The sequence below is a fragment of the Drosophila hydei genome, unplaced genomic scaffold (assembly GCF_003285905.1).
Source record: "Drosophila hydei strain 15085-1641.00,03,60 unplaced genomic scaffold, DhydRS2 tig00008121-arrow-pilon, whole genome shotgun sequence".
Lineage (NCBI taxonomy): Eukaryota > Metazoa > Arthropoda > Insecta > Diptera > Drosophilidae > Drosophila > Drosophila hydei.
This window is the reverse complement of record NW_022045832.1, coordinates 999,179-1,022,182: the sequence shown is the minus strand read 5'-3', so window position 1 is coordinate 1,022,182 and position 23,004 is coordinate 999,179. Positions and strand designations below refer to the sequence as shown.

Below are 23,004 nucleotides of genomic sequence, written 5' to 3'. Positions count from 1 at the left end.
CTTGTAAATAATTGTATGTACCGACTTAAATTTTTACTTATGATTAGCTCTAAGTATGCAAAATAACATTGAATGTTTTACGTGGAGGGGTCATATTTATTTAAAAAGATCTTTGAACTCTTGTAAATCTCGCTGATGTTGGTTCATTGCCTGCAAGCTGGGCCCTAGTTGCAGAGCACCGGGCAATTTATTGGCTTCCAGCTTGATGCCCAGCTCAATGAGTGCCGCTATAAGCCGTGTGGTGTACAGCACAGGGCCGCCAACCAGATGTAAGAAGTCGTAGTGCTTGTCCCGGCGCGTGTTGAAGAGAATCCGCTTGGATACATAATCTCCATAGTTGCTGATTCGTCCGACGCAAACGTAACGCTTAAGCGATGGCGCATACACCTCTATGCTGGCCCTCAAACTCTCGGAAGGCGTTAGGCTAGCTGCTGCAACGTACACAATGCGAAAGGGGACATCGAGTGCTTTGTAAAAATTAATGGCCAGATTCAGCACCTGTTCCAGTTCTGCGTCAGCCTGTTCAGCCGTTTGGGTTGCCACAAAGCTTTGCACCGCATTTGTTTGTGTGGCTGTGTACAGACTTGGCGTAGGTCCATTGACCAGACCGTCCTCGCGGTTATAGCTGCGGCCACAGGCGACATACCGCAGTGGCAGTACTGAGGGATATACGCTCAGCTTGGTAATGGTGCCGAGGAAACTTTCGAATGCACCACCGCCTGTTAGATAAGCAGTATTCAGTTTGTTCAACAAATGTTCCTCGCGCACCAGATGGTATTGAGTCAACGGCGTCGCATTGGCCTCCAGCAGCACACAGCGCACAAAGTCCGGATTGCAGGTCTGGACGAAGTCGCCATTCGTTACGAAGTAGCGTGCCATTGCCTGCATGGCATCGACATCAAAATGAGCCGCCTGTTCCATCATGTAGTAACGATTGTTGTCTATAAAATGCACAAGATCCTTGTGATCTAAGTGGTTTGCCACCAGTGCCGCGTTCGGCGGTGGCTTATGCCTATAAATGAGCTTTTCCACATCCGTTTGTGGACAATGCGCATGCAACACATTGGGTAGATGCAAAAAGTCATGGATAAAATCATCTTCGATCGGATATAGTTTTTGCTTTAACGATTTCACATCGTTGCGCAACTGTTTGCCACGCGCCCGTAATTTATCCAGCAACTCCGTTGAGTCGCCTGATTTCGTAAGCGATTTGAGCTCTTTGGTTACTACTTCACGTTCTTCCTCCAATCGTTGTAAGTGTTTTTGTTGTGTTTGATATGCTGCATATTTGGTGAGCACTGTTTCCAGATTGATGTTCAAACCACGGCTAGCGATGCTCTGCTGCAAAGCCACTTTGTCGCGGAATGTGCCGGCAAAATCCAGAAATGGTTGCAAGGTTACATAGTTTTCGTTTGCCTTGTCACCGGTTATGTAAAGTGCTGAAATATGTCGCCTCAGAATGAAGCATTGTCCCACAATATTGCGAAGTCTTAACATAAGTAGTTTCTTTTTGTTGTTAATGAAGAAAAACAAGCTTATATATCCCGCTCAGCTGTTATCTTAGCTCCTCAGTCCCGCGCATCAGCTGTTCTTCTATAGCCATAGCCAGTAGTCTGTTAAGCCGATAGTGCTGTTAAACGTCAAAAATATGTTATACCATCAGTAAATTTGTATCGTGGCGCGATCTAGCGGATATTTTTGTAAGCACAACATTTAAAATTGTACATACTAAAATATAAGATTCATATATGTATACATAAAACCACATAATAATACAAGTTAAAGCCATGAAAATAAAATATGAATGAATATAAAAACACAACATTTAATAAACACTTTTCGTAAGTAATAACGTAAAATACAAAACAAGAACTTTCAAATATGCATATGAATCACATATTAGTACATAAAGTAATTAACGGACAAGTTTTCTGCTAGATTTTGAGACGCATTAAAACTACGCATGTTTTTGGCTAATACTTTGCAGTCCGTGCGTTATCATGTTTCATTTAATACTTTCCAAAACTGCTGCAAATGATGCAGGAGGTTTAAAATTGACGACTTCCTTGTAAACAAGTTCTTTCCACTTTTCCAATGAAAAATCCTTTTCTTCAAAGCTTTGATCGTACAAAGGAGATGTTTGTTCATCACTTGGTTCTGCATATTTTTGTAAATATGGATGAGCAAGCGCTTCCTCGGCTGTTATACGTTTATCCGCATCCAGTTCCAGCATCTTCTCTAGCAAATCAATAGCCAGAGGATTGGCATTCTTAAAAACAACTTTAAAGTCCTTTCGTTTCGTTGGCGGCAGCGAGTTGATATAATTTCGTGCGTTGTCAGAGGAGATCTTCTGCATGAAATCATCGGGCGGTGTGCCCAACATTTCCATGATCAAATTGAGCTGATGTATGTGATCAGTGCCTGGGAAAAGTGTGCGTCGCGTGATCAGCTCTGCCATGATACAGCCCACTGACCAAATATCGACAGTCTGACTGTAATGCATCCAGTTGAGCATAATTTCAGGAGCACGATACCAACGCGTGGCCACGTAGCCCGTCATCTCGAACTCAGTTGGTCTTGCCAGCCCGAAATCCAGGATACGCAACTCGCAGTCCTCGTTAACCGCAATGTTGCACGGCTTTAGATCCCGATGAATAACGCCAGCGCTGTGTATGTACTTCAGGCCGCGTAGTATTTGGTATACCAAGAACTGAACATGATCATCAGATAGATTCTGCATCTTTATAATGTTGTTCAGATCCGCACCCATCAAATGAGTTACCAGATATACGTGCTGAAAGTCTTCTAAAGTTGCGTCCGGTGGATGCGGATGAAAAATGTCCAACAAACCGATAACATTTTCGTGATCCATATGCTTCAATAGCATTAATTCTCGATATGCTCGCTTGGCGTGCACCGTTGATTGGAAGGGACGTGATAACTTTTTAATGGCGACATCTGTGTTGGTACCACGGATTCTGGCCTTGCACACTTGTCCATATGCACCAGAGCCCACTGGATGCAATTCCTGATATATTTCTGGAACTTCCCATTCCGTACGATTTATGTCCAATTTGTAAAATTTTTTTGTTTTACTAGCACTCATTTTAACAATGGTTGTAAAGAAATATTTGTTGAATTCACAGCTCCCAATACGAATATCAACTGATTAGTGTTATCTTGGCTCTACAGTCAGAACTTGAGAAATATCAGTTCTAACAGAAAGCTTCCAAACACTGAATGCATGTTGTTACCAATTTATGGGCGGTGGTACACTCATCAGAACATATTCGAAATCAGGGCGAATTCGCAATGCTCTACGGCTGGCCATCGAATGATATATGTGGCGTAAACAAACTTTCTAGGAGTTTGTACTACAAATTATCTTAGTGATTCTCATCATATTTCATTAAAATATATTTTTACTTCATATAAAGTCAGTACACTACAACTGAATACCAAAAAAGCGGCCAACATGTTCGTTGTTGCCTCGCTCATATTCAATTCCACAAAACAATAGCAATTAAAGCAATCGATATATCGATAAATTTGTTTTAGCGTTGCCAAAGCACATCAAACTTAAGCAGCTGATTCAAGTGTAAACATGCTTAAAATATTACATGAAGCGGCTCTCACCTCGCTCTTTCTCTCAACTATTACATTTGAAAAGTGGGTTTGTCCATAGAATAAATATCTATGTAGGTCTATATATACTTTAAATGCAAAATAAGAACGAAGGTACCTCAAGCGCCTGCGCGTATTACCTTAAACTTATCAAAAGCAAAAATCTAATCTCGGCGTAAAAGCTAAATTATTAGAACTGTGCTTTTTGCGTCAAGAACAGTTGGTTATTGAAGCCGCACTAGGACAGAGTGTGCCAATTCTCTCTTCAAGTTGTAATTAGAAAAATCTGTTAAGTAAGTAGACAAATATAATTTTTTTTTATATTTGCATATTTCAAATGCTAACAATTAAAAACAATTGGCGTTAGTGAAAGCAAAACTGTTCAAAATCGGATGCCATTAAAAACACTTCTCAGGGGGCAACCGTTGACCTTTGGAGCGGCTTTTAATCTCAAATATTCATGCAGAGTGCTTACCGTAGATAGCAAAGTTTACAAATCTATAAACTCAGGCAGAATATTTTTTAGTAACTTTCAATCCTCGATAAGATTAAGCAAGTTCAAAGTTTATTATCATAATGAAAAAATACCAGAAAATTTAAGCAAATTTATTCAAGGGGTTGCGTCTATTAAGGAATCCACCCTTGAGTACACTTTACGTAAATACTAATCGAGCATGTTTATTTGCAGCTCACAATGACTTCAACATTGTTGCCCGGTAATGTAGTTTATGGCGGCCCGATACATGTGCAGGATGCGCAGAATTATCACTCTTTGGGACAGTTGATAATGGATAAATACAAAAGCTTTGGCGACCAAACGGTTATAATTGATGCCGTCAGTGGCACTGAATATAGCGCAAAGTTTATGTACGATTCGATTGTAAGATTGGCCCAAATCCTCCAGAAACTCGGCATAAAGCACAACGATGTCATTGGGCTGTCCAGTGAAAATAGCGTGAGCTTTGCCGTAGCCATGTTTGCAGGATTCGCTGTGGGTGCAACTGTGGCGCCTCTAAATGTCACCTACTCCGATCGTGAGGTAGATCATGCCATCAATTTATCGCATCCAAAAATCATATTCGCCTCAAAGATCACCGTTGACCGCATTGCCAAAGTGGCCAAACAGAATAAGTTTGTCAAAGCTGTTATTGCGCTGAGCGGAACCTCCACGAATCATCCAAAAGTATATTCCTTCATGGAGTTAATGAACAATGACAAGTATAAAACAAAACCAGATTTTACCTCACCTTTGGCAAACAAAACCGAGGATGTGGCCCTAATTGTGTGCTCCTCGGGCACCACTGGTCTGCCTAAGGGCGTTCAGTTGACACAGTTCAATTTATTGGCCACGATCGATTCGCAAATGTATGTTCATTGATTTTTTAAACTAATTTTTCATTTAAACGGTAAATTATTGATTTTATTGCCTTCATCTACAGCCAGCCAACTATGATACCATTCAACGAGATCACGCTACTTACTGTCATTCCGTGGTTCCATGCTTTTGGCTGCCTGACGCTGGTCACAACGGCAACCATGGGCACGCGACTAGTATATTTGCCCAAATTCGAAGAGAACCTGTTTCTCTCCGCCATTGAGGTAGCTAAACGACTGCTCATATTTAATGGAGACAAACTATGATTCCACTTTAATTTTACAGAAATACCGTGTCATGATGGCCTTTATGGTGCCCCCACTTATGGTCTTCTTGGCGAAGCATCCCATTGTAGATAAATATGATCTGTCTTCGTTAATGGTTTTACTCTGCGGTGCTGCACCCCTCAGTCGTGAAACAGAAGATCAGATCAAGGAGCGAATTGGTGTACCATTCATTCGCCAGGGTTACGGTCTTAGCGAATCGACTCTGAGCGTTCTAGTGCAAACCGATGATTTCTGCAAGCCAGGTAGCGTTGGCGTACTAAAGGTTGGCATCTATGCCAAGGTCGTTGATCCGGACACTGGCAAAATTCTGGGACCGAACGAGCGTGGCGAGCTTTGCTTTAAGGGCGATGGCATTATGAAGGGTTACATTGGCGACAGGAAGTCCACAGAGACCGCCATTCAGGACGGCTGGTTACACACTGGTGATATTGGCTATTATGACGATTCTCTTGAGTTCTTTATTGTGGATCGTATAAAGGAACTCATCAAATATAAGGGCTTCCAGGTGCCACCGGCAGAAATAGAAGCACTGCTGCTAACCAATGAGAAGATTAAGGATGCTGCCGTTATTGGCAAACCGGATGAAGCGGCTGGCGAACTACCAATGGCATTTGTGGTTAAACAGTCGAATATCCAACTCACCGAGGAAGATGTGATCAATTTTGTGAATGAACGTGCCTCGCCCGCTAAACGTCTGCGCGGTGGCGTAGTTTTTGTGGACGAGATACCCAAAAATCCCAGTGGCAAAATATTACGTCGCATCCTGCGCGATATGCTTAAGAAACAAAAATCCAAATTGTAGGCCTCTCGATCCGTGTAATTACGTTAAGCGAACATCGTAAGTGAGGCTAAGGAAATAATTTTGTACTTTGAAAGAATTTACCATAAGTTCGCTTTACTAATTCTAAACTTTGTAATTGTCGCTTCATTTCGTTATATAAAAATACCAAATTGTTGGATTGTGTTTTTAAATATATATATATGTATACATATTTATATTTATACTTCTCTGTATTTGGCTTTTTTAAAGTTTTGTATTTTATTTAAATCTAAATAAAAACTATTCCATACATACACACATATTCGGAATCGTGTTACTACCTACTAATTAGTCGGTAATATACACACATTGATCGCTTTGTTATAATATCATCATGCAATTATTGAAATTCAACTATATAGCCACGCGTTAATTACATTTGAAGTCTGTCTGAGCTATCAATAACAAGTTACTTATATAAACAACTACATACATATATACTATATCATCATAATATATGTAAGCACGATCAACTCTTATAACAAACATTCGTATAATTTTCTTTTTGGTTTTCAATTGGTTTCATATTGTTTCGGTTTCCGTCTCCATAAACGTATATAAACGTATTTTCCATTATATATGTATATGTATGTGTATATATTTTTTAAATATTTAACTACATGTTCTGACTTGTAAATAGTTTTCCTAATTAACAATCTGAGAAAGAGTTTTTTGTTGAATTAATTTGTCTGTTTTTCCTATCTCTTTCACTGGTTTTTGAGGCGCAGATTTATATTGTGTTTGGTAAATATATAGAGCTATATATGTTTGTCTGAGTTCTCTAGCATTAGTTCACTAATTATTGTGTATGAAACCTTAAATGTAAGAGAAATGCCTTGGTTTCTATAACGGAAATATCGTAAGTATCGTATTTTGTGTAAAATGTCTAACGCTTCTCTGTGCCACGTTTCTAACGTAGCTTTGTTTGTTGCAATGTTAATCGACTTGGTGCTTGACTTACAACTAAACCTAGTTCGAGAAATTAGTTAAATAAATTCAGTTGTTCATTTCGTTAGTTAGTACTTAAATATATCAAAGAAATGGTGCTGTTTAAAATTAGCTATAACTGCTTCTCTTCTTTCTCCCTCGTTTTGGCACAATTTTGACATCGAATTTGTGAGACTGATTGTCAGTTGTGAGCAAAATTATTATATTATTTGAGTCAGTGTGTGTATGTGTGAGAGTGAGTGGATTTGAGTGTATGTAAATATTGCTAAAATTGTTTTTTGTGGTCCCTGGGACCAAGTCAAGAGACCTAAAAAGTACATGCGGATTGTTTGGAAATAAATATATTTCTTAAAAACTTGAGTTCCTAACTGACCGGACCCTCTGATCATGCCAAAGACTGTATCATCACACAATGATTTCCATGCGATTTGCCTTGCGCGTGACTTTCGGCGGCCCTTGTGCCAAATCGGATAAGCCGCCATATTTGAATGAGAAGATGACCGTTTGTTGGCCAAAATTTGCTTCGAATCTGTAATGAAATAAAATAATTGTCAAATTAAACGTATAATACATCTATTATATACTTACTCTGTACTTATGTGTATCTCTGGGGGCTTGCCAGTCGCATTTTGTATCACTAGAAACATCTTGGTAACAATTTCGATGACATGGCCCGTTTGGAACACAAAATCACCTTTCTTCCGGCCAAACTCCGACTGTATAGCAAAGAAAATTCATTAGCCTAATTAAAAATTGAATCTCATTTAAATCTACCGCTTTCACATGAAATACAGCAATATCATCTAGATAGGGGCTTAGAGACATGCGATAAATCTCCGAAGCAGGCACTCTGTACTTAATTTGCAGCGTACGCTGGTCGAGCAAGAGCAGTGATGACGTGGACAGCACCAGCAAGATTGGCACAAACTGAAAACGGATATACAATTATTTTTATCTATAAGTATATATTATTTATACATTAGAAGGGATAAGTATAAATAATAAATAATAATATAATAAAGGAGATTATAGTTTACAAACATACTTTGCCGCTGGAACGCGCTATCTTGTTTATGATATCGGCAAAGACAACATACTGATCATTCGTTTCGGCACATATCTTTTTCCACTGTTGATTGTGTCGCAATCGCACATAATCGCCCACAAACGGATGACCCACGCTGAAAGCCAAAGAATGATTAACAATAGCTTTATAATCGTTTAGTGAACACTAAAAGGCATACCTGCGAGCATAGGAAGCCTTGCGATCCTTAAATATAATGCTGGCAGTAACTTTTTCTCTCATGCGATTGCGTGCCGTTTGATCGAACGAATTGCGATATATGTAACATTTCCAACGATGATAAATCGCTCGCAGCAGACGGGATGCATCCGATAAAAAGCCGGGAGCCGTTGGCCATTCGGACGAGAGTGGACTCAATGTATTTGGTGGCAGGCGCAACGGAATGGTGAGCAAATACTGTCGTATCTTCCACTGGTGATAATACCGAGCAATGACGTCGACGGCCCATTTAACTTGGCGCTTGTACTTCAAAGTGCGATACTCCTCACGTGCCTGCCAGAATCAATCAACAGGCCATAAGTATTCATATAGCATTAATATTTTACTAGGTTAATGGGTATGAGAGTGGGAATAATAACATGCAATGCTTACAACACGATATAAACTCCACAAATGCCTACGGCCCGTGAAGGGAATGCCGAAACGGCACTCCTATATAAATATAGAAATAATAAAAATTAATATAAATATGTACAAAAATTATAATAGTTTGGCATGCAAATAACGCAGTGCAGCCACTACTTACACGCCACGTGCGCCAGGCACTCGAGATGACCATTTGGCTGTGTCGCATGCGCCTATATATCTTTCTGGCATGATACATACGAAACATCTTCTGTATAAGTACGGCCAGCTCGGAAATCCTTAGCCGACGAAACTGTTCCAGCTCGTAGACAGTGCGCGGACTACGCACGAACACATTTTTGGTGCCGAGCGTAAACTCGGCCGAGGGTAAAGGCAGATTTCTTATAATAAGAGCAATACCCTCTACTTGGCTGCCACCGTGAAAGTGCGGCCAAGTCAAACTATTGAGCAGTTTATAGCGTTGAAAGAACTTGACATGCGGCAAATGGTAGCAGTGTCCTGTGCGGCACAAATGCACGAGCGGCATGAGCGACATATAGCGCACTTGATGCTGTACTAAGGCCATATCAAAGTGATTTGACTGCTTGCACTCGTTGGGCTTAATGCAAAAGACATAATGAGCACGACGATGCTTCACAATGGCCAACAATGTTTGGAGCTGAGTGCGTATATTGGTGCTAAGCGTTGTTGGCTTTTTGCTAGCCTGTCGCCGAGGATTGCCTTCCGGGAAAAGACTTTGCACTAACGCCAATTGACTCTGATAAAAGCCAGCGCTTATATACTTGGGCAGCATGTCTGAATTCTTCTCCAGAAAACGATGAATGGAATAGTTAACAACATTGGCAAAGTGACGAATTCTGTGAATAAAGCAAATATATATTTTTTAATTAGGCTCTATCATTTCATAAACGGACTCACTGAAAGCACATTGAATTGCTGCCGCTCGTCATAAAATTTGGATGGCCTGCACAGCATTGCTGTATACGCAGCAGGAGCGCCTCGTTGTTATTTAGATGTGATTCGTTGATTAGACTAAGGATACCATAGCTAGGCTTATCAATTAGCTCACATATGGACTCGTTGTCAAAGTAATCGATGCGTGACCATTCCAAGCCCTCGCGTAAATACAGCTCCTGCTCTGAGCGCAGCACATTAAAAACAAAGTTCTAATTGAGATGAACAAAAAGTAAGTCAGAATATCTTAATCTTGTGTGACTATGTGTCTTGCCTGATGTATTTTCTCGGCACTGTAGTTAATAGCGAATTGCTCAAAAGAATTATGATCCAACACCTCAAAACCATAAAAATCCAACAGAGCGAGATTCTTTTCTCGCTGCGTAGACTTCATCGTTTCATTAATCTTATTTACCAGCCAAGTAAATAGACGACTGTAGAGCGTCCGACAGAGTGTGTTGCGATTGCTGGTTGCCTGTCTAGCGTCCATTTCACAGCCCACATCCTCTTGTGTACTACTCGTGCTATTCGCTCTCGTCAGACAATTGATTAATATTTGAGCTTCCAAATTTAGCAGCTGCGCCGTCTCTTGAACTTCTACAAAGGACAAGGGTATTATATGAAAGATTTTGTTTCTATCATTGAAAGCAAACGTACCATAGACATTTGAAACCTGACAGCCTTCAGTTCCATCAATGTTGGTTACTGGCACAAAAATAAAGTTGCCCAACTTTAAGACGACCGCAATAACCCGAAAAATTGAGTTAATTTCATCACAGCTCAAACCAAGAACATCGAGAGAGCGCTGTAAAAGACAATTCGGTTGTTATTAGCCTGCTCTTATAAATATATATGACTTTTAACTGACCTTAGTGTAGTGAAAATTGGCACGGTCCTCTTCCATGGCACTAGTATTACGAAGCAGCTCATATTTTTCCACATTGCGAAAGAGCTTTAGAGATTCTTAAAGACAAACAATTATTAACTAATTCACAAATTAAGGTGTGTACTATAGACACAACTCACTTAGCAATTGGAGATCAGCACCTAACAGCAATTGATAGAAAATGTGAAAATTGCGCTCGCCAATCATAGTATCCGTGATGCGTGTCTGTGTAAAGAAAATGAGTCAATTATTAATAGAGAGTCAATAGATTACTAATAATTGATATATGAAGCAATTCAAACCTTTTCCAGCATATCTTTTTTGAGTTCGGCATGGAAACAATTGCATAAAATTATATAGTTAATGTAAAATCTATAGTTAATCCAATTTACTACAATAATATTAAGAAAAGTCTACCCATAGTTACTTACAGTGTGTTATGTGCACGCCCATGGGATCACCCTTGAAGTCGATTTCAATGTCAAATAGTTTACCCTGAAAGCATGCAATAGCTAGATAAAATAATCAACCATAAACTAGGGAACATAAGCAACCCACATATCTGCTAGAGTTGTTATTCTTTAATGTGCAGGCATTGCCCATGGCCTCAAGGAAGACATCTGCGCAGGTGACGCATTCGCGCAGCCGCTGGTTAGGTGACTTGTGGCGTCGATGCAGCGAGGAGCTAGCCGAGGGCGTGGGCGAGACAGTGGTACTGCCGAGAACTTTACTTAGCTTGTGAGCATCGTACAGCGAAATACGTTGTGTGGAGCCCATGGACATCTGTCGCTCCGATTGGCTTTCGGTTGAATGCTGCCGTACCAGATTCGAGCAGCTACCGCGCTGTGGTTGCTGCAATTGGTGGGCGGTGGAGAGGCGATTATTGCTGCCCCGCAGCAATATAATAGCAGCTTCACGTTCATCTTTTTCCAAGCTCTGAGCGCGCGTGCATTTGCTGTGGCCGCACTGACGGCAGCCGCTGTGCAAATACTTAGGTGATGTGCTGGATGAACCCGTTTTCGAAGGCGTTACGGCCGTGGGTCCATAAGTGGCAGTGCAGGTGCTTGCTTGAGTTTGCTGGTGCTTAAAGCATGATTTCGTTGGATGCAGATGGGCATGTGCAGCGGCTGATTCCAGCAGCATGGTTATATTTTCGGAGCTCTTGTGATGCGAAAAGTCAAAATCAACGATTTTTTCACGCATATTGCGTCTGGCTTGACGCTCGATGCTGTCCGCACGCGTACGTGATCGCTGTGACGGACCTGGTCCCGGGCCCGGTGATGGTGACTGGCGTCGGGAATTACATGCGCTGCCTTGGCTTGGACCTGAAGCTGCATTGTTTTTACATATGATGAAATTGGCGGTACCCGAGCAGCTACTGGAGGCCCGCCTGTGAGCATGCATAACCATACCGCTCGTTGAGCTAGTCGAGGACTGCTTACGCAATGCATTAGGAGTGCCGGAGCACATCCCCCGGTCCTGTATGTGTGTTAGAAAATTGACAATCATTTTAAAGGTCTCTGTTTTGCCAGCACCTCCTTCGCCAGTGAGCAACACGCACTGATCCTCGCTCTGATCCTTAAGAGACTGGTAAGCCAAATTGGTAAGCCCATATCTGTCAATTATTTTATTTATGAAAGAGAACCGTATAAAAACAAACCCACTTACATGTGTGGTGGCAACTGAAAAATGCCCTTATTGCCATATTTGCGAATATTTTCCAAAGAATGCTCAGATATGTGATGATATGGATTTAAAGCCACAACAGAAGTTCCAATGTAGGTCTATAAAGCAAGGAACAATATAACTTTGATACTCTGGACCGATTGAATTACTTACATATATATGATCGCGCTTGTAACGCTGATGTATGTTGCTTATGAAGCTGTCCTCGGACAGGTTTTCTAGCAGCACTGAGTCCCAGGTACCAATCTCCTGTTCCATTTTGCCTTGTCCAAGCCCTGACAACGTGTACGGCAGTAAGAACAGCAACAGCAACAACAACAAATGCAAATGCAAAGCAAAACATTTGAATTTATCAACTGCAACTGCAAAGGCAAAGACAACAGAGAAACATTACAAATGTGGCATATTTGCATAAATTATCATAAGCTCTGTGTATGCATTTGGTCAAATTCGTGTTTTGATTTTCTGATTGAATTATTGATTTTAATTTTCAGCCTCAGCAAAGGCAGCAACAGTGTGTAATACATTCACATAGGCTATTAGATTGATTAAATCATGCCGTTATTAATAAAAGTATCTGTTATGTTGCTTAGCTAAAATTCACCGGATTGATATGTTTTTATTTCGAACACTTTATCACTACAATAACTTTGTTTACCTTTTCACACAATATTTGGGCATTTTGTAGCGAAATGCAATGCACAACGGTACTTACGTACCTACGTAATAGCAAAGTCAGACACGTAACGCGAAGCATAACGTAGCGATAACGAAATGAGAGAGCTGTGAACGCATTAAGAGCTAACATAACATATGATAGACATTTAACATTAAAACTAAAAGTTACAATACAGTTAGAGCCATAATAAGCACGCAGTAATAGTTAACTGTATGTATGAACATTTTCGGTAACTTAAAAACATATTAAATGCATTACACTTATATATTATATTGTTGAGTCTAGTTAAATAAAATTACTAAATTAGATTTTACTTTAAAATTCTCTGTTGTTGCTGCTCAAAATGGGACCAGAGTAAAATAAATACCATTTTACGATATTTTTATACAGAATTTCGATATTTTTTAGATCATTTCAGGTTGTTATTGCAGGTTACCAGCTTTTGCTGTCTCGAACGAAGTAAACAAACTAAAAGGAAAAGTATCTGACAAAGCGTATTTTTTTTAAGATGACTACAGATGAGCGCAATTTTAGGTTTACCTATTATGAGAAAGTAGGCTGTATTAGTGTTGAAGAGAAAAAGTCTCTCAATAAACTACTACAGGATGATATTCGCAATCTCTCCAAGTTAAAGCACTTCGCATATACTTATACGGTTCCAGCACAGCAGCGTAGTCTGCTCTGGAGTCTGATAATGGGGATACTGCCACTTCATAAAAGCATCACTGAATATGTTCGGGAGCAACGCCACCAAGTGTATGAGGATCTGCTACGGGCCGTGACTGTAATGCGTTTCGTAGAGGGGGATAAATCCAGACATTTGGTTCTGCACAAAATGTGGCTATTGGAGAACAATCGGTTGCTGCACAGCAATGTACGAGCCGGAAGTCAGATAGATGACAATCATTTTATTGAAATTGCACGCACACTACTTGACATATTCGATGATGAAATGGAAACATATTGGATAGCCAAGGAGTTTTACCAGTACACACGTGACCTGAAGAAGGAATGCGGCAAGCTTAAGGAACTTACACAAATACTCCTAAAGCGCGAAGACATCGCATTATTCTAGTATGTTGCCTATATAAAAATTATTATTAGTACAAATAACTTAATTTTTATTACAGTCGCTTGGAAAAGCTGGAACTGTTTGATGCCAATTCAAAGCTATTGGAAAATTGGTACACAACTTGCTTTGCCGGGGTAATTTGTGAAACAGTGTTGGTCAAAATATGGGACAAGATATGTGGAGGCGCTAAGAAGATAATCGTATTCGTCTTTGTAGAGATGGTGAAAGACATTAAGTCTTTGATATTTGATCTGAGATCTCAGGAGGAACTAAAAGCGTTGGTCGAAACGGTATGATACCTTCTTCTGATGATTTATTTGTTTATAAACGCCTTCTTCCTTCTAGATTAAAGATCACGATGGTGTCATAGTAAACAAAGCCATAAAATCGTGGCACAGTAATAACAGTGAAGTCGAATACGTTCATTGAGTAATACTACAAAATGTGCGTACTAGTAGTATAAATGTATTGGCGAAACAACTAAAAAGGCATATGAACTAAATGTATTTAAAGACCACATCCTTCTTATCGGCCACCGTCTGAAACTCGAGCGTGACTGGACATTGCATCCAATATGACAGCAACTCCTCCGTATAACCAATGAGGAAGTACATCTTACGTTGGGCAATCGCCTGTCGTATTATAGCAGCAATACGTATTGTATTATGCTGTCGCTTAATAATAATTTCGGAACATACAAGGGCATGCCATGTGCCAGTTATAAATTTACGAATGAACACATCCTCAATGGCTGTTTGTGATGGACGCAAGGCATCCTTCAGAGTGGCTATAAATTAATTTTTTGACATTTTATAAAATTTAATAAATACAAATGCAGAAACTTACATGTGTTCCAAGAATTCCATGACTTGCGGTGTCCAATAAAATGCGGTGGATTGGCCATTTCGTAGGTGAGCGGCCTGTCCCGTTTTACGGTTATGCGGTAACGTCCAGACTGCACGCGACAACAAACTGAGCTGGTGTGTATTGCTGAATTATTGCCAAGACTGAGATGGGCTTCCGCCTTAGGCAGCACCTGCAGAGTTACCTACGAATTTAACACAAATGTTAAGCAATTATTATTAATAATTTTTTTATTTACCTTTTTAAGAAAATTCATCTTTTTTGCGGCAGACTACTCGTCGTTACCAGCTGGGCAGATCAGCTGTTATGCATGACGTAACAGAAGCTACCTAGCGATGGTACCTAACCAAAATACTAAAATGTATTGCAAGAAACCGTAAATATTGTTTTTCTTACATTTGTGCAGGCAATGCGATATATTCTCAGTAAAATGCAATATAATTAAATGTTTATGAAATACAAAACCATATAAAGATCGCAACAATAGGGAAGTATACTCATACTAAAAGGTAATGCCATTTATCATGATTGTATGCTTATCGATTACTTGTTGCTATTCAAAGCCGATAACAGATAACAACATCCAAACAAAGGCAGCTGCTTCTGCGCTGTAGGTTGGTTTTCCGATGCCATAATGAAATACCAAACATCATAGGATATGCCAGCTACCTGCTTGCTAATAGTGCTTCATAAAGAGGCAGGTAACATATAGTTCCTGGAATACACTTAGGGACAACGCGCAAAACAGAGTGTTAGCGTTAACCCGGGCAAAATCAATAAAGTGGAAACCATTTGTAAACATGACGCTGAACGAGAGCGACGCTCACAAGCAACTGGAGCTGACGCGAAACTTTTTGGAGCTTTCTAGAAATACGGACACCTGTTCAGCATTGCGCAGCTCCGACTGCATCCAACTGTTAGTAAAAATTCTGCATGCCAACGATGACGGAGCCGGCGCGGGCGGAGCAGCACGAAGGAATGCCAGCCAAGCCCTGCATAACATTGTTCAAGGAAATCAACGGGAGGTGAAGGTTTTGCGCCTTCTAGATCAAATACGTGACTATAGTTGCAATTTCTTGCGTACGCAATTGCAAAGCGGTGGTGAATCAATTGCCGATGATGAAGAACGTCATCCATTGGCAGCCATGAAAATGCTGATGAAGGCTAGCTTCGATGAGGAACATCGCCAGACTATGTGCGAGTTGGGTGCCTTAAAAGCAATACCAAACCTGGTTCATCTCGACCATGCCGTTCACGGGCCGGCAGCGGGACGCGAGCAATGTAATTTGCTTAGACGCTATGCGCTAATGACGCTAACAAATCTCACCTGCGGCGAAGAAAACAACAAGTCACTGCTCTGTGGACAAAAGCAATTCATGGAAGCGTTAGTTGCCCAGCTGGACTCAAATGCAGCCGATGTCGATGATCTGCTGCAGGCCACTGCTAGCGTTTTGCGAAATCTATCTTGGCGCGCGGACAAACACCTGAAGACCGTATTCAATGAGCTCGGGACAGTCACGGCTCTTGCAATGGCCGCAATGCACAACAAGAGCGAGAACACATTGAAGGCCATTCTGTCCGCACTGTGGAATCTGTCAGCACACTGCAGCACCAACAAGGCGGAATTTTGTGCCGTCGATGGTGCATTAGGATTTCTAGTCCAAATGCTCAGCTACGAAGGCCCAAGCAAGACACTTAAGATTGTCGAGAATGCCGGCGGCATCTTACGCAACGTATCCAGCCACATAGCTGTTTGTGAATCATATCGTCAGATCTTAAGGGAGCACAACTGCCTGGCCATTCTGCTGCAGCAGCTTAAGACAGATAATCAGACGGTTGTTAGCAACTCCTGTGGCACGCTCTGGAACTTGTCTGCACGTTGTCCCGAGGATCAACAGTTTCTTATCAATCACAACGCCATTCCGCTGCTACGTTCGCTCACCACCTCCAAAAGTTCCATGATAGCTGAGGGCAGCGCCTCAGCGCTCAAGAACTTGGTAAATTATCGTAACGCCCTCGAGCTATCAACCAACAACGAGTTGCCTTCGAAGGAGCTAGCCAACGTACATGGATGCACACTGCCTCGACGTTATAGCTCCATGCGGTTGAGCAGTAATCCTACGGGTTCACTTAAGAAGGTGCGCAACGGGACGGCAAGCAGCAGCAATGGCAGTAGCACATTGATTCGCAAATGCGAAAGCCGCGAGTCAATATATTCCGGTAAATCGGATTCCGATTCAACAAAATTCTCAACTAAGTCGGACAGCGCCTTTGAACAACGAAAACTGAGCACTAGCACTGCGCAGACCCATTACAGAACATCCACGGAGGAGCAACCCATCGACTATTCTATGAAATACAGCTACAGCGACCACAAACCAGCTAAGGCCAGCTTTGACAATTCCATCGATTTGGATCAGCCCACAGACTTCAGTGCACGCTACAAGGAGAGACGATCTGCGCAAGCTGCGAAGCCACAGCCAGCAACATGTGAAGAAAGACAGCAAGAGAGTAGCGAAATATTGCTCATTTTAGATGAAAGTGGAAGCACCGCTCCTCCAAATCTGGCTAAATCAGCTTCGGCATGTGAGCTAAGCAGCGATCAAGTGGAACGCCCCAAAACACTTAACCTTCGCAGCAGTGCTTTGGAGAATCTAGCAATCGACAAGTCCGATGGCTGCTTGCACACGCCCGAACCGGAGCCTGGTGAGCGTCCGATTAACTATTGTGAGGAGGGGACACCCGGATGCTTCAGTCGATTCGATTCGCTCAACAGCCTTATGGATGTGGGGCAAGGAAAACACGAGAAGCAGCTAGCTGCTACCAAGGAAATCAACAACCAACAATCAGTTGTCGAAACGCCAGAGCAAGCTATTAACAATAATAACAACAACAATAAGGTTACAGCTTGCCAGGATTCCGCTCTGGAGACCCCTCTTATGTTCTCCAGACGCAGCTCCATGGATTCGTTGGTGAATGATGAGACCATTGGTTGTGACGATAATGGCTCTGTAATAAGCGAATACAGTCGTATGCAAAGCGGTGTAATCTCACCCTCAGAGCTGCCAGATTCACCCACGCAGAGCATGCCACAGTCGCCTCAACGCGATCGCAAGATAAAACCATCGCTTCCACCTTCAAGCGATAACTGCAGAAGCAATGGGCACGACCTCAATGGCAACGATGCGCCTCGTAATTACTGCACAGAGGACACTCCTGCTCTGCTCTCCAAAGCGGGCAGCAATAGCAATCTGTCGGTGCTGTCAATAGCCTCCACAGCCAATGACCACAATTGCAATGGACAGATGAGACGTCCAATGCCTCAAGTCCCAGATATTGCGATGAATATTTCTGAGGATGCCATTTCCAAGATGCGCTGCGGTGGCAACGCTTTACCCAGCTATTTGCCAGTAAAGGATGAGATGAACAAATACTACGTAGAAGACAGCCCCTGTAATTTCTCCGTGATCTCTGGACTCTCCAGCTTAACAGTAGGTTCTGCGCAAGTGGGGCCAGCCCGTGCACTGAAACCACCACTTCTGCCGAGGAACGCAGAATCCGCTCCAAAGTTGCCACCTCGACGAAGTGCTGTTCTTGTAGAGTCCGAGTCGCGTCTCCTGCCCAAACGCAGCGATTCTCTCAGCTCATTGTCAATGGATTCGGACGATGACTCCAATCTGCTCAGTCAAGTAAGTAATGCTGAAAAGCCTTGTCATGCGTGTCATGTAATACCTGCTCCTACTTTTCAGGCTATTGCCGCTGGTAGTTGCAGACCTCCACCCAGTGGCGCCAGCACTAGCTCGAGTCACACAAACACGCTGCCCAAGCCAAACAATAACCATAGACGACAAACGATTGCTGGTGCCAAGACTGACTATAGCTCCGATGATTCACTGGACGATAACCAGTCCACGTCCTTGTTTGAGCAGTGTATATTGAGTGGCATGCACAAGTCCAATGATAATTTGGAGAGCGAACGCAATGAACCCTCCTCCAATGATCGCTTTGTTAGCAATCAGGTGCGCCAGATCGAGTCTATGTTAGCCACCACTGTTAGGCCAACGCCGCCGCGCTCATCATCCGGTAGCCGACAGCGACAGCATCACCACTGGGTCTAACTAATTAAGAATTTCTAGCTTTTAATTTGCAGTTGGTTGGTCGTTTCTTTTTAAATATTTTCTAATGTAATGTACACACTGCAATAATATTCTTACGTTCTCAATTCTTCTATAGTTCAGATTAAAAATGTTTACTTAAATTTAACAATTGCCCATTTGTGTTGCCCGTTGCGTCGTTGTTTTCCCTATTTCACAATTTCATAACGAACATCTAACAAAACCCGGGTAATCTATATAACTTATGAACAAATATCGAAATGGGTACATTCAATATAAATTAACTTTAAAAGGACTCGAAACTTGTCAGCTGCTGCTTGTAACATGATGTTTTGGTCGACTATACCTAAGTTTGGTTGTTTGTTGTCGCAGTTGTAGCTGTCGATTTCAGTAGAAACGTTTTCGTGCGTTGCGATCCTTGTAATATGAAATTGCAAATATGGCCACACCAGCGGTCACCAAGACTACTAAGAGCAGTATGAAAAATATTTTGGCATTTGACATTCCTGGTTTCGGATCTTCTTTGTGTTCACGCGGCGCTTCAAATGTTTTGGCATTTGGAATAATGTTGCTGCGACGCAAGATCTCATCGTGCTGCTTTCAATATATATAAAAAACATTAAGAAACTGACTTGGAAATTATTCTATATGTAATACTTACACTGATAGTTGTGTCTATATCGAAGAACTTGAAGCTATGAATGTCATGGTTATCGGACAAATCTCCCGTTGTTGCAGACATGCCAAAGAAATAGCCAGTGGGCAGCTCCACATTGTTGACCACAAAACAGTTTTTCCATTCGTTTCGATCTTCGAGATCCGTCGAAACGGACAGCACATCGTTCTCATAGCGTATGCTTATAAATGTATCGTAATCCACATTACGGAAGCGCACTTCACAACCAGCCAGCTGTGTGTGCGTTCCGTCTCTATCGTGATCGTAGCTCCAGGTGCCGTTGTTAACCATCGCACTCAAGTATGGATGCTGGTGCTATATGCAAAAATATAAGTGAGTGCAGCTGTTCTCCAAGAGCTCAAATGCGCAAAGTACCTACATTATGTGGACCATTGTGATTACTGTAGGTATCCAATATGATTGCTAGTCCAGAGAAATGATCTTTGCTGCCAAATACTGGACCTGTTTGCATACGATCTTTTGTGTACCAAATGGCAAATCCGTCACCAAACAGTTCATTGCCCTTCCCGTGTACTTTGAACCCGACGTGAACCTCCCAATTGCGTCCCATAACGGGCTGTGGCATACAACAATATTAGCAACGATTATTTGTTATATAAAGTGTCATGGCCACATACCGAGTAGTTCCATAGTGCGCCGCTTTTTGATTGCAAATCCGGGGTCAGTCTTATATAGTTACTGGTGACCATGGTGTTTCCTAAAAAATCCCAGTGGGGCAGTATAACGCCAACGCCTAAGATTGACAACAAAGCAAGCCATGTTAATACCATTCATTTCGCATATTTCAGATATGCATCATAGAAGCTTATCATACCTTGAAATGGTCGTACTAGACTGTGTTCCCGCTTCATGTACTCATTGTTTTCCGAGCTTTTTACTAGCTCCAAGGCTACAAGAGCGCCGAAAAATGCTAGGAACCAATTTGTGTTTATGTGCGTCATTTTAACATGCGTTGGCGTCTAGGCTACAAAAATTTGGTTTAAGCTTGGGAGAATATTCCTCGCTTTTTCAGTTGTGATGCCGGTTTGATGAGTGGTTGCTTTTTGTTGGCTAGCTGTTGGGACTATCGATAGTCCCAGCCGTACCGTACGCTAACGATAGGTACTAGAAACATCGAAAGTCTTTAAAAATACTAATTATAAAAATGTTGTGAAGTCGCTGGTAAATATATCGATAACTTAATACGGATTCGATATATTGCAACCGATTTCTTTTATGTGTATTGCAACACTGTAATTTGTAGTTGTTATATGTAGCATTGCCAACGTAAAATTAAATGGGAACCGCCAAAAATTTGCATATCAATAAGTAGCAAAAGGCAAGTAAATACTGAGTATGCAAATTGCTGCTGTTGACAAGTGAATAAATTGCTAAACTCTTCCCTATCGAAAGTAGTTAAACGGCAACAGACTTTACATCTGCAACCCGTTTCAATTAAATCTCTTGACTGTAACACAGACAGGCTGTCAGTTTGTCAAAATTATGTTATGCGTGGTTGCTGTTGTAGGTATTGCAGCGGCTTATTGCGTACGCATATTTACGCCTTTAATTGACGCCAAATGGACTACCAAAAACCAGTTCCAGCATCAAGAGTTTTCTTCCTTGCAAGCCGCTGGAGCGTGCGTTAAGCGCACACATTCACAGTTCTGCGGCGCGCTGCTTTTAGCATTGCCAAGGTCGATGTCGTGAGAATAAACGCTAAACGCTTACACTTGCATGTTTGTGATTGTGTACGTATGTGTATGGTCTTATGTGTGTGCACGTATAATGCAAATCGAATTTAAATTGGACCGGAAATTTGGAATGCTAAACATTTGAACTTGCGCTCGCTTTTCATAATTCTCTATGCATATTTGGGCACAATTAGCTAATTGCAATTGCAATAACTGTAATATATAAATATATCGTTAACCGTCTAAAGCAGCATCAGCCTTAGCGTCGCTTCCTCGACACGTTGCTAATTGGAATATAACGTATCTAATTATATCAGAAACTAAGTGCGACATCGTCATACACTTAATTATTAACTCTGGAAGGTCAATGAATCACATCGACAACTTTGGGAGTTAAGTGAATGCCAAAAAGCAAAATGCAATACGAATTTTGTAATCAAATATAAATGTTATTAAAATCAAACTCTAATTGCACTTTGAGTGCAATAAATGGTAAACCATGAAAATACTAAGTGAATAATAAAATACGCTTATGCCTATTATACCACTTTCTATATGTTGAGATATGAACTTTAAGAATTTTTTGAGACCCACGAGTAAAGTACGTATCTATAAACAGTTCTAATTAATGTGCTCCATGTCATTATAACTCGTTTTCCAGTTACATGATTTAAAAAAAATTATCATTTGTAATAATAGACGATTAATCGATTGTCATCGTTCACTCATTCTTAACGCTGATCAGAGAGTGTACGTAAGTCGCTATTCAGGTGGGAATAATATTAATCGAGTTAAAAAATAAAATATTGGGCAATGTTATTGCACTTCTTGAGGTTTTGAACTCACTTGCAGTTGACTTCCTTAACAGCAAGTGTAATGCAGACGTTCATATTAATATAATATATATGTAATTTCTTGACGGTTTTGAGTGAAATGATTATGAGCTGACTTCACTACTTGGACTTTATAATTAGTAGCGCGTGTAGCCATCGGCTGTTAATGGGCTTGTAATTCTCATTGATTGACGCGCAGTTGGTAAGACAACTGATTAACATGCAAATACTTGGTCTATCGTATCAGCGACTATTTTTAGCGCGTTTAAAAATCCATTAATTTGAGTCGGTCGCTCATGTGCAGACAAGTTTGAGCCCAAAACAGTTTCCAATTCCTCAAAGTGGCATTAACCTCAGGCCGAACCAAGCCATACTGAGGCCAAAAATTTGCACCAATGATTGATAACTACTGTCAGACATTTAACTATTTCAATTAACGAAACAAAACAAAAGCAAAGCAAATAGCAACAGCAACGAAAAGAAAGCCAAAGAAGGCAAACGCAAAAGGCAAAGTACGCGCAAGGCAATTTGTTAATTGTTTAGTCGATCAGCGATAAATCAATGGCAATCGGCAATTAAGCGCGCTAATTGTTCCTCAGCTTACAACAATTGCGCTGGCCAATTGGCCAACTGAACTTGACCCCAACGCCAACTGAAGACAATACAAAATATGAATTATACAATTCAATGCAATTCAATTACTGCGGTTTTCTGCGACTTGGGGCATCAACAAAAAGATAAAGTTTTTGCGGCTGCCACTCTCAAACACCTGACAGCTGAACTTGAACTTGGTTTTAATATCGATAATAATATCGATTGGCA

At 41.2% G+C, this 23,004-nt stretch overlaps 8 protein-coding genes across 12 annotated transcripts; 3 read left to right on the top strand and 5 right to left on the bottom strand.

Moving 5' to 3' along the window:
- Positions 1–79: 79 nt before the first annotated feature.
- Positions 80–1,654, bottom strand: LOC111596501 (serine--tRNA synthetase-like protein Slimp). The gene has a single exon (XM_023310762.2). It carries the CDS (start codon positions 1,495–1,497, stop codon positions 97–99), a length of 1,401 nt encoding a protein of 466 aa, XP_023166530.2. The 5' UTR covers positions 1,498–1,654; the 3' UTR covers positions 80–96.
- Positions 1,655–1,934: 280 nt separating this feature from the next.
- Positions 1,935–3,555, bottom strand: LOC111596502 (mitogen-activated protein kinase p38a-like). The gene has a single exon (XM_023310763.2). It carries the CDS (start codon positions 3,104–3,106, stop codon positions 2,006–2,008), a length of 1,101 nt encoding a protein of 366 aa, XP_023166531.1. The 5' UTR covers positions 3,107–3,555; the 3' UTR covers positions 1,935–2,005.
- Positions 3,556–3,665: 110 nt separating this feature from the next.
- LOC111596499 (4-coumarate--CoA ligase 1) lies at positions 3,666–6,177 on the top strand. The gene is made up of 4 exons (XM_023310760.2): positions 3,666–3,917; positions 4,313–4,989; positions 5,064–5,223; positions 5,285–6,177. The coding sequence occupies exons 2-4, from the start codon at positions 4,319–4,321 to the stop codon at positions 6,086–6,088; spliced, it is 1,635 nt and encodes a 544-aa protein (XP_023166528.2). The 5' UTR covers positions 3,666–3,917; positions 4,313–4,318; the 3' UTR covers positions 6,089–6,177.
- A 520-nt stretch (positions 6,178–6,697) lies between these two features.
- LOC111596496 (unconventional myosin-Ia) lies at positions 6,698–12,961 on the bottom strand. Of its 4 annotated transcripts, XM_030224950.1 has the most exons (18): positions 12,908–12,960; positions 12,403–12,611; positions 12,232–12,347; positions 11,122–12,178; positions 10,995–11,058; positions 10,866–10,879; positions 10,704–10,788; positions 10,546–10,640; positions 10,335–10,482; positions 9,952–10,274; positions 9,642–9,889; positions 8,884–9,580; positions 8,730–8,789; positions 8,299–8,630; positions 8,100–8,235; positions 7,829–7,981; positions 7,643–7,770; positions 6,698–7,583 (listed from the first exon to the last, which is right to left on the bottom strand). In XM_030224950.1, the coding sequence occupies exons 2-18, from the start codon at positions 12,505–12,507 to the stop codon at positions 7,460–7,462; spliced, it is 3,885 nt and encodes a 1,294-aa protein (XP_030080810.1). In that variant the 5' UTR covers positions 12,508–12,611; positions 12,908–12,960; the 3' UTR covers positions 6,698–7,459. The 4 variants fall into 4 exon arrangements, with proteins under 4 accessions (XP_030080810.1, XP_030080812.1, XP_030080811.1 ...); XM_030224951.1 differs by lacking the exon at positions 8,730–8,789 and having other exon boundaries at positions 7,460–7,583; positions 12,908–12,961; XM_030224952.1 differs by lacking the exons at positions 10,866–10,879; positions 11,122–12,178; positions 12,232–12,347; positions 12,403–12,611; positions 12,908–12,960.
- Positions 12,962–13,361: 400 nt separating this feature from the next.
- LOC111598904 (TBC1 domain family member 7) lies at positions 13,362–14,445 on the top strand. Its single transcript, XM_023314372.2, has 3 exons — positions 13,362–14,002; positions 14,059–14,290; positions 14,346–14,445. The coding sequence occupies exons 1-3, from the start codon at positions 13,437–13,439 to the stop codon at positions 14,427–14,429; spliced, it is 882 nt and encodes a 293-aa protein (XP_023170140.1). The 5' UTR covers positions 13,362–13,436; the 3' UTR covers positions 14,430–14,445.
- Positions 14,446–14,478: 33 nt separating this feature from the next.
- Positions 14,479–15,193, bottom strand: LOC111598905 (28S ribosomal protein S24, mitochondrial). 2 transcript variants are annotated; one of them, XM_023314373.2, is made up of 3 exons: positions 15,103–15,193; positions 14,847–15,048; positions 14,479–14,787 (listed from the first exon to the last, which is right to left on the bottom strand). In XM_023314373.2, the coding sequence occupies exons 1-3, from the start codon at positions 15,118–15,120 to the stop codon at positions 14,498–14,500; spliced, it is 510 nt and encodes a 169-aa protein (XP_023170141.1). In that variant the 5' UTR covers positions 15,121–15,193; the 3' UTR covers positions 14,479–14,497. The 2 variants fall into 2 exon arrangements, with proteins under 2 accessions (XP_023170141.1, XP_023170142.1); XM_023314374.2 differs by having other exon boundaries at positions 14,847–15,036; positions 15,103–15,167.
- A 208-nt stretch (positions 15,194–15,401) lies between these two features.
- Positions 15,402–19,274, top strand: LOC111598901 (adenomatous polyposis coli protein). Its single transcript, XM_023314370.2, has 2 exons — positions 15,402–18,553; positions 18,614–19,274. Exons 1-2 carry the CDS (start codon positions 15,665–15,667, stop codon positions 18,980–18,982), a joined length of 3,258 nt encoding a protein of 1,085 aa, XP_023170138.2. The 5' UTR covers positions 15,402–15,664; the 3' UTR covers positions 18,983–19,274.
- A 76-nt stretch (positions 19,275–19,350) lies between these two features.
- LOC111598902 (vesicular integral-membrane protein VIP36) lies at positions 19,351–20,742 on the bottom strand. Its single transcript, XM_023314371.1, has 5 exons — positions 20,491–20,742; positions 20,294–20,409; positions 20,035–20,232; positions 19,641–19,970; positions 19,351–19,573 (listed from the first exon to the last, which is right to left on the bottom strand). Exons 1-5 carry the CDS (start codon positions 20,615–20,617, stop codon positions 19,367–19,369), a joined length of 978 nt encoding a protein of 325 aa, XP_023170139.1. The 5' UTR covers positions 20,618–20,742; the 3' UTR covers positions 19,351–19,366.
- Positions 20,743–23,004: the final 2,262 nt, after the last annotated feature.

Coding starts and splice junctions, on each gene's coding strand:
- LOC111598902 (XM_023314371.1), bottom strand. CDS start 20,617: ATGACGCACATAAACACAAATTGGTTCCTAGCATTTTTCGGCGCTCTT. Junction 20,233..20,293: donor GCGCACTATGGAACTACTCG/GTATGTGGCCAT, acceptor TGTATGCCACAG/CCCGTTATGGGACGCAATTG. Junction 19,574..19,640: donor ATATAGACACAACTATCAGT/GTAAGTATTACA, acceptor TATTGAAAGCAG/CACGATGAGATCTTGCGTCG.
- LOC111598901 (XM_023314370.2), top strand. CDS start 15,665: ATGACGCTGAACGAGAGCGACGCTCACAAGCAACTGGAGCTGACGCGA. Junction 18,554..18,613: donor ACTCCAATCTGCTCAGTCAA/GTAAGTAATGCT, acceptor CCTACTTTTCAG/GCTATTGCCGCTGGTAGTTG.
- LOC111596502 (XM_023310763.2), bottom strand. CDS start 3,106: ATGAGTGCTAGTAAAACAAAAAAATTTTACAAATTGGACATAAATCGT.
- LOC111596501 (XM_023310762.2), bottom strand. CDS start 1,497: ATGTTAAGACTTCGCAATATTGTGGGACAATGCTTCATTCTGAGGCGA.
- LOC111596499 (XM_023310760.2), top strand. CDS start 4,319: ATGACTTCAACATTGTTGCCCGGTAATGTAGTTTATGGCGGCCCGATA. Junction 4,990..5,063: donor GCCACGATCGATTCGCAAAT/GTATGTTCATTG, acceptor CTTCATCTACAG/CCAGCCAACTATGATACCAT. Junction 5,224..5,284: donor TGTTTCTCTCCGCCATTGAG/GTAGCTAAACGA, acceptor TTAATTTTACAG/AAATACCGTGTCATGATGGC.
- LOC111598904 (XM_023314372.2), top strand. CDS start 13,437: ATGACTACAGATGAGCGCAATTTTAGGTTTACCTATTATGAGAAAGTA. Junction 14,003..14,058: donor GAAGACATCGCATTATTCTA/GTATGTTGCCTA, acceptor TTTTTATTACAG/TCGCTTGGAAAAGCTGGAAC. Junction 14,291..14,345: donor TAAAAGCGTTGGTCGAAACG/GTATGATACCTT, acceptor TCTTCCTTCTAG/ATTAAAGATCACGATGGTGT.
- LOC111596496 (XM_030224950.1), bottom strand. CDS start 12,507: ATGGAACAGGAGATTGGTACCTGGGACTCAGTGCTGCTAGAAAACCTG. Junction 12,348..12,402: donor ACAAGCGCGATCATATATAT/GTAAGTAATTCA, acceptor CTTGCTTTATAG/ACCTACATTGGAACTTCTGT. Junction 11,059..11,121: donor ATAACAACTCTAGCAGATAT/GTGGGTTGCTTA, acceptor GCATGCTTTCAG/GGTAAACTATTTGACATTGA.
- LOC111598905 (XM_023314373.2), bottom strand. Junction 14,788..14,846: donor ATGGAATTCTTGGAACACAT/GTAAGTTTCTGC, acceptor ATTAATTTATAG/CCACTCTGAAGGATGCCTTG.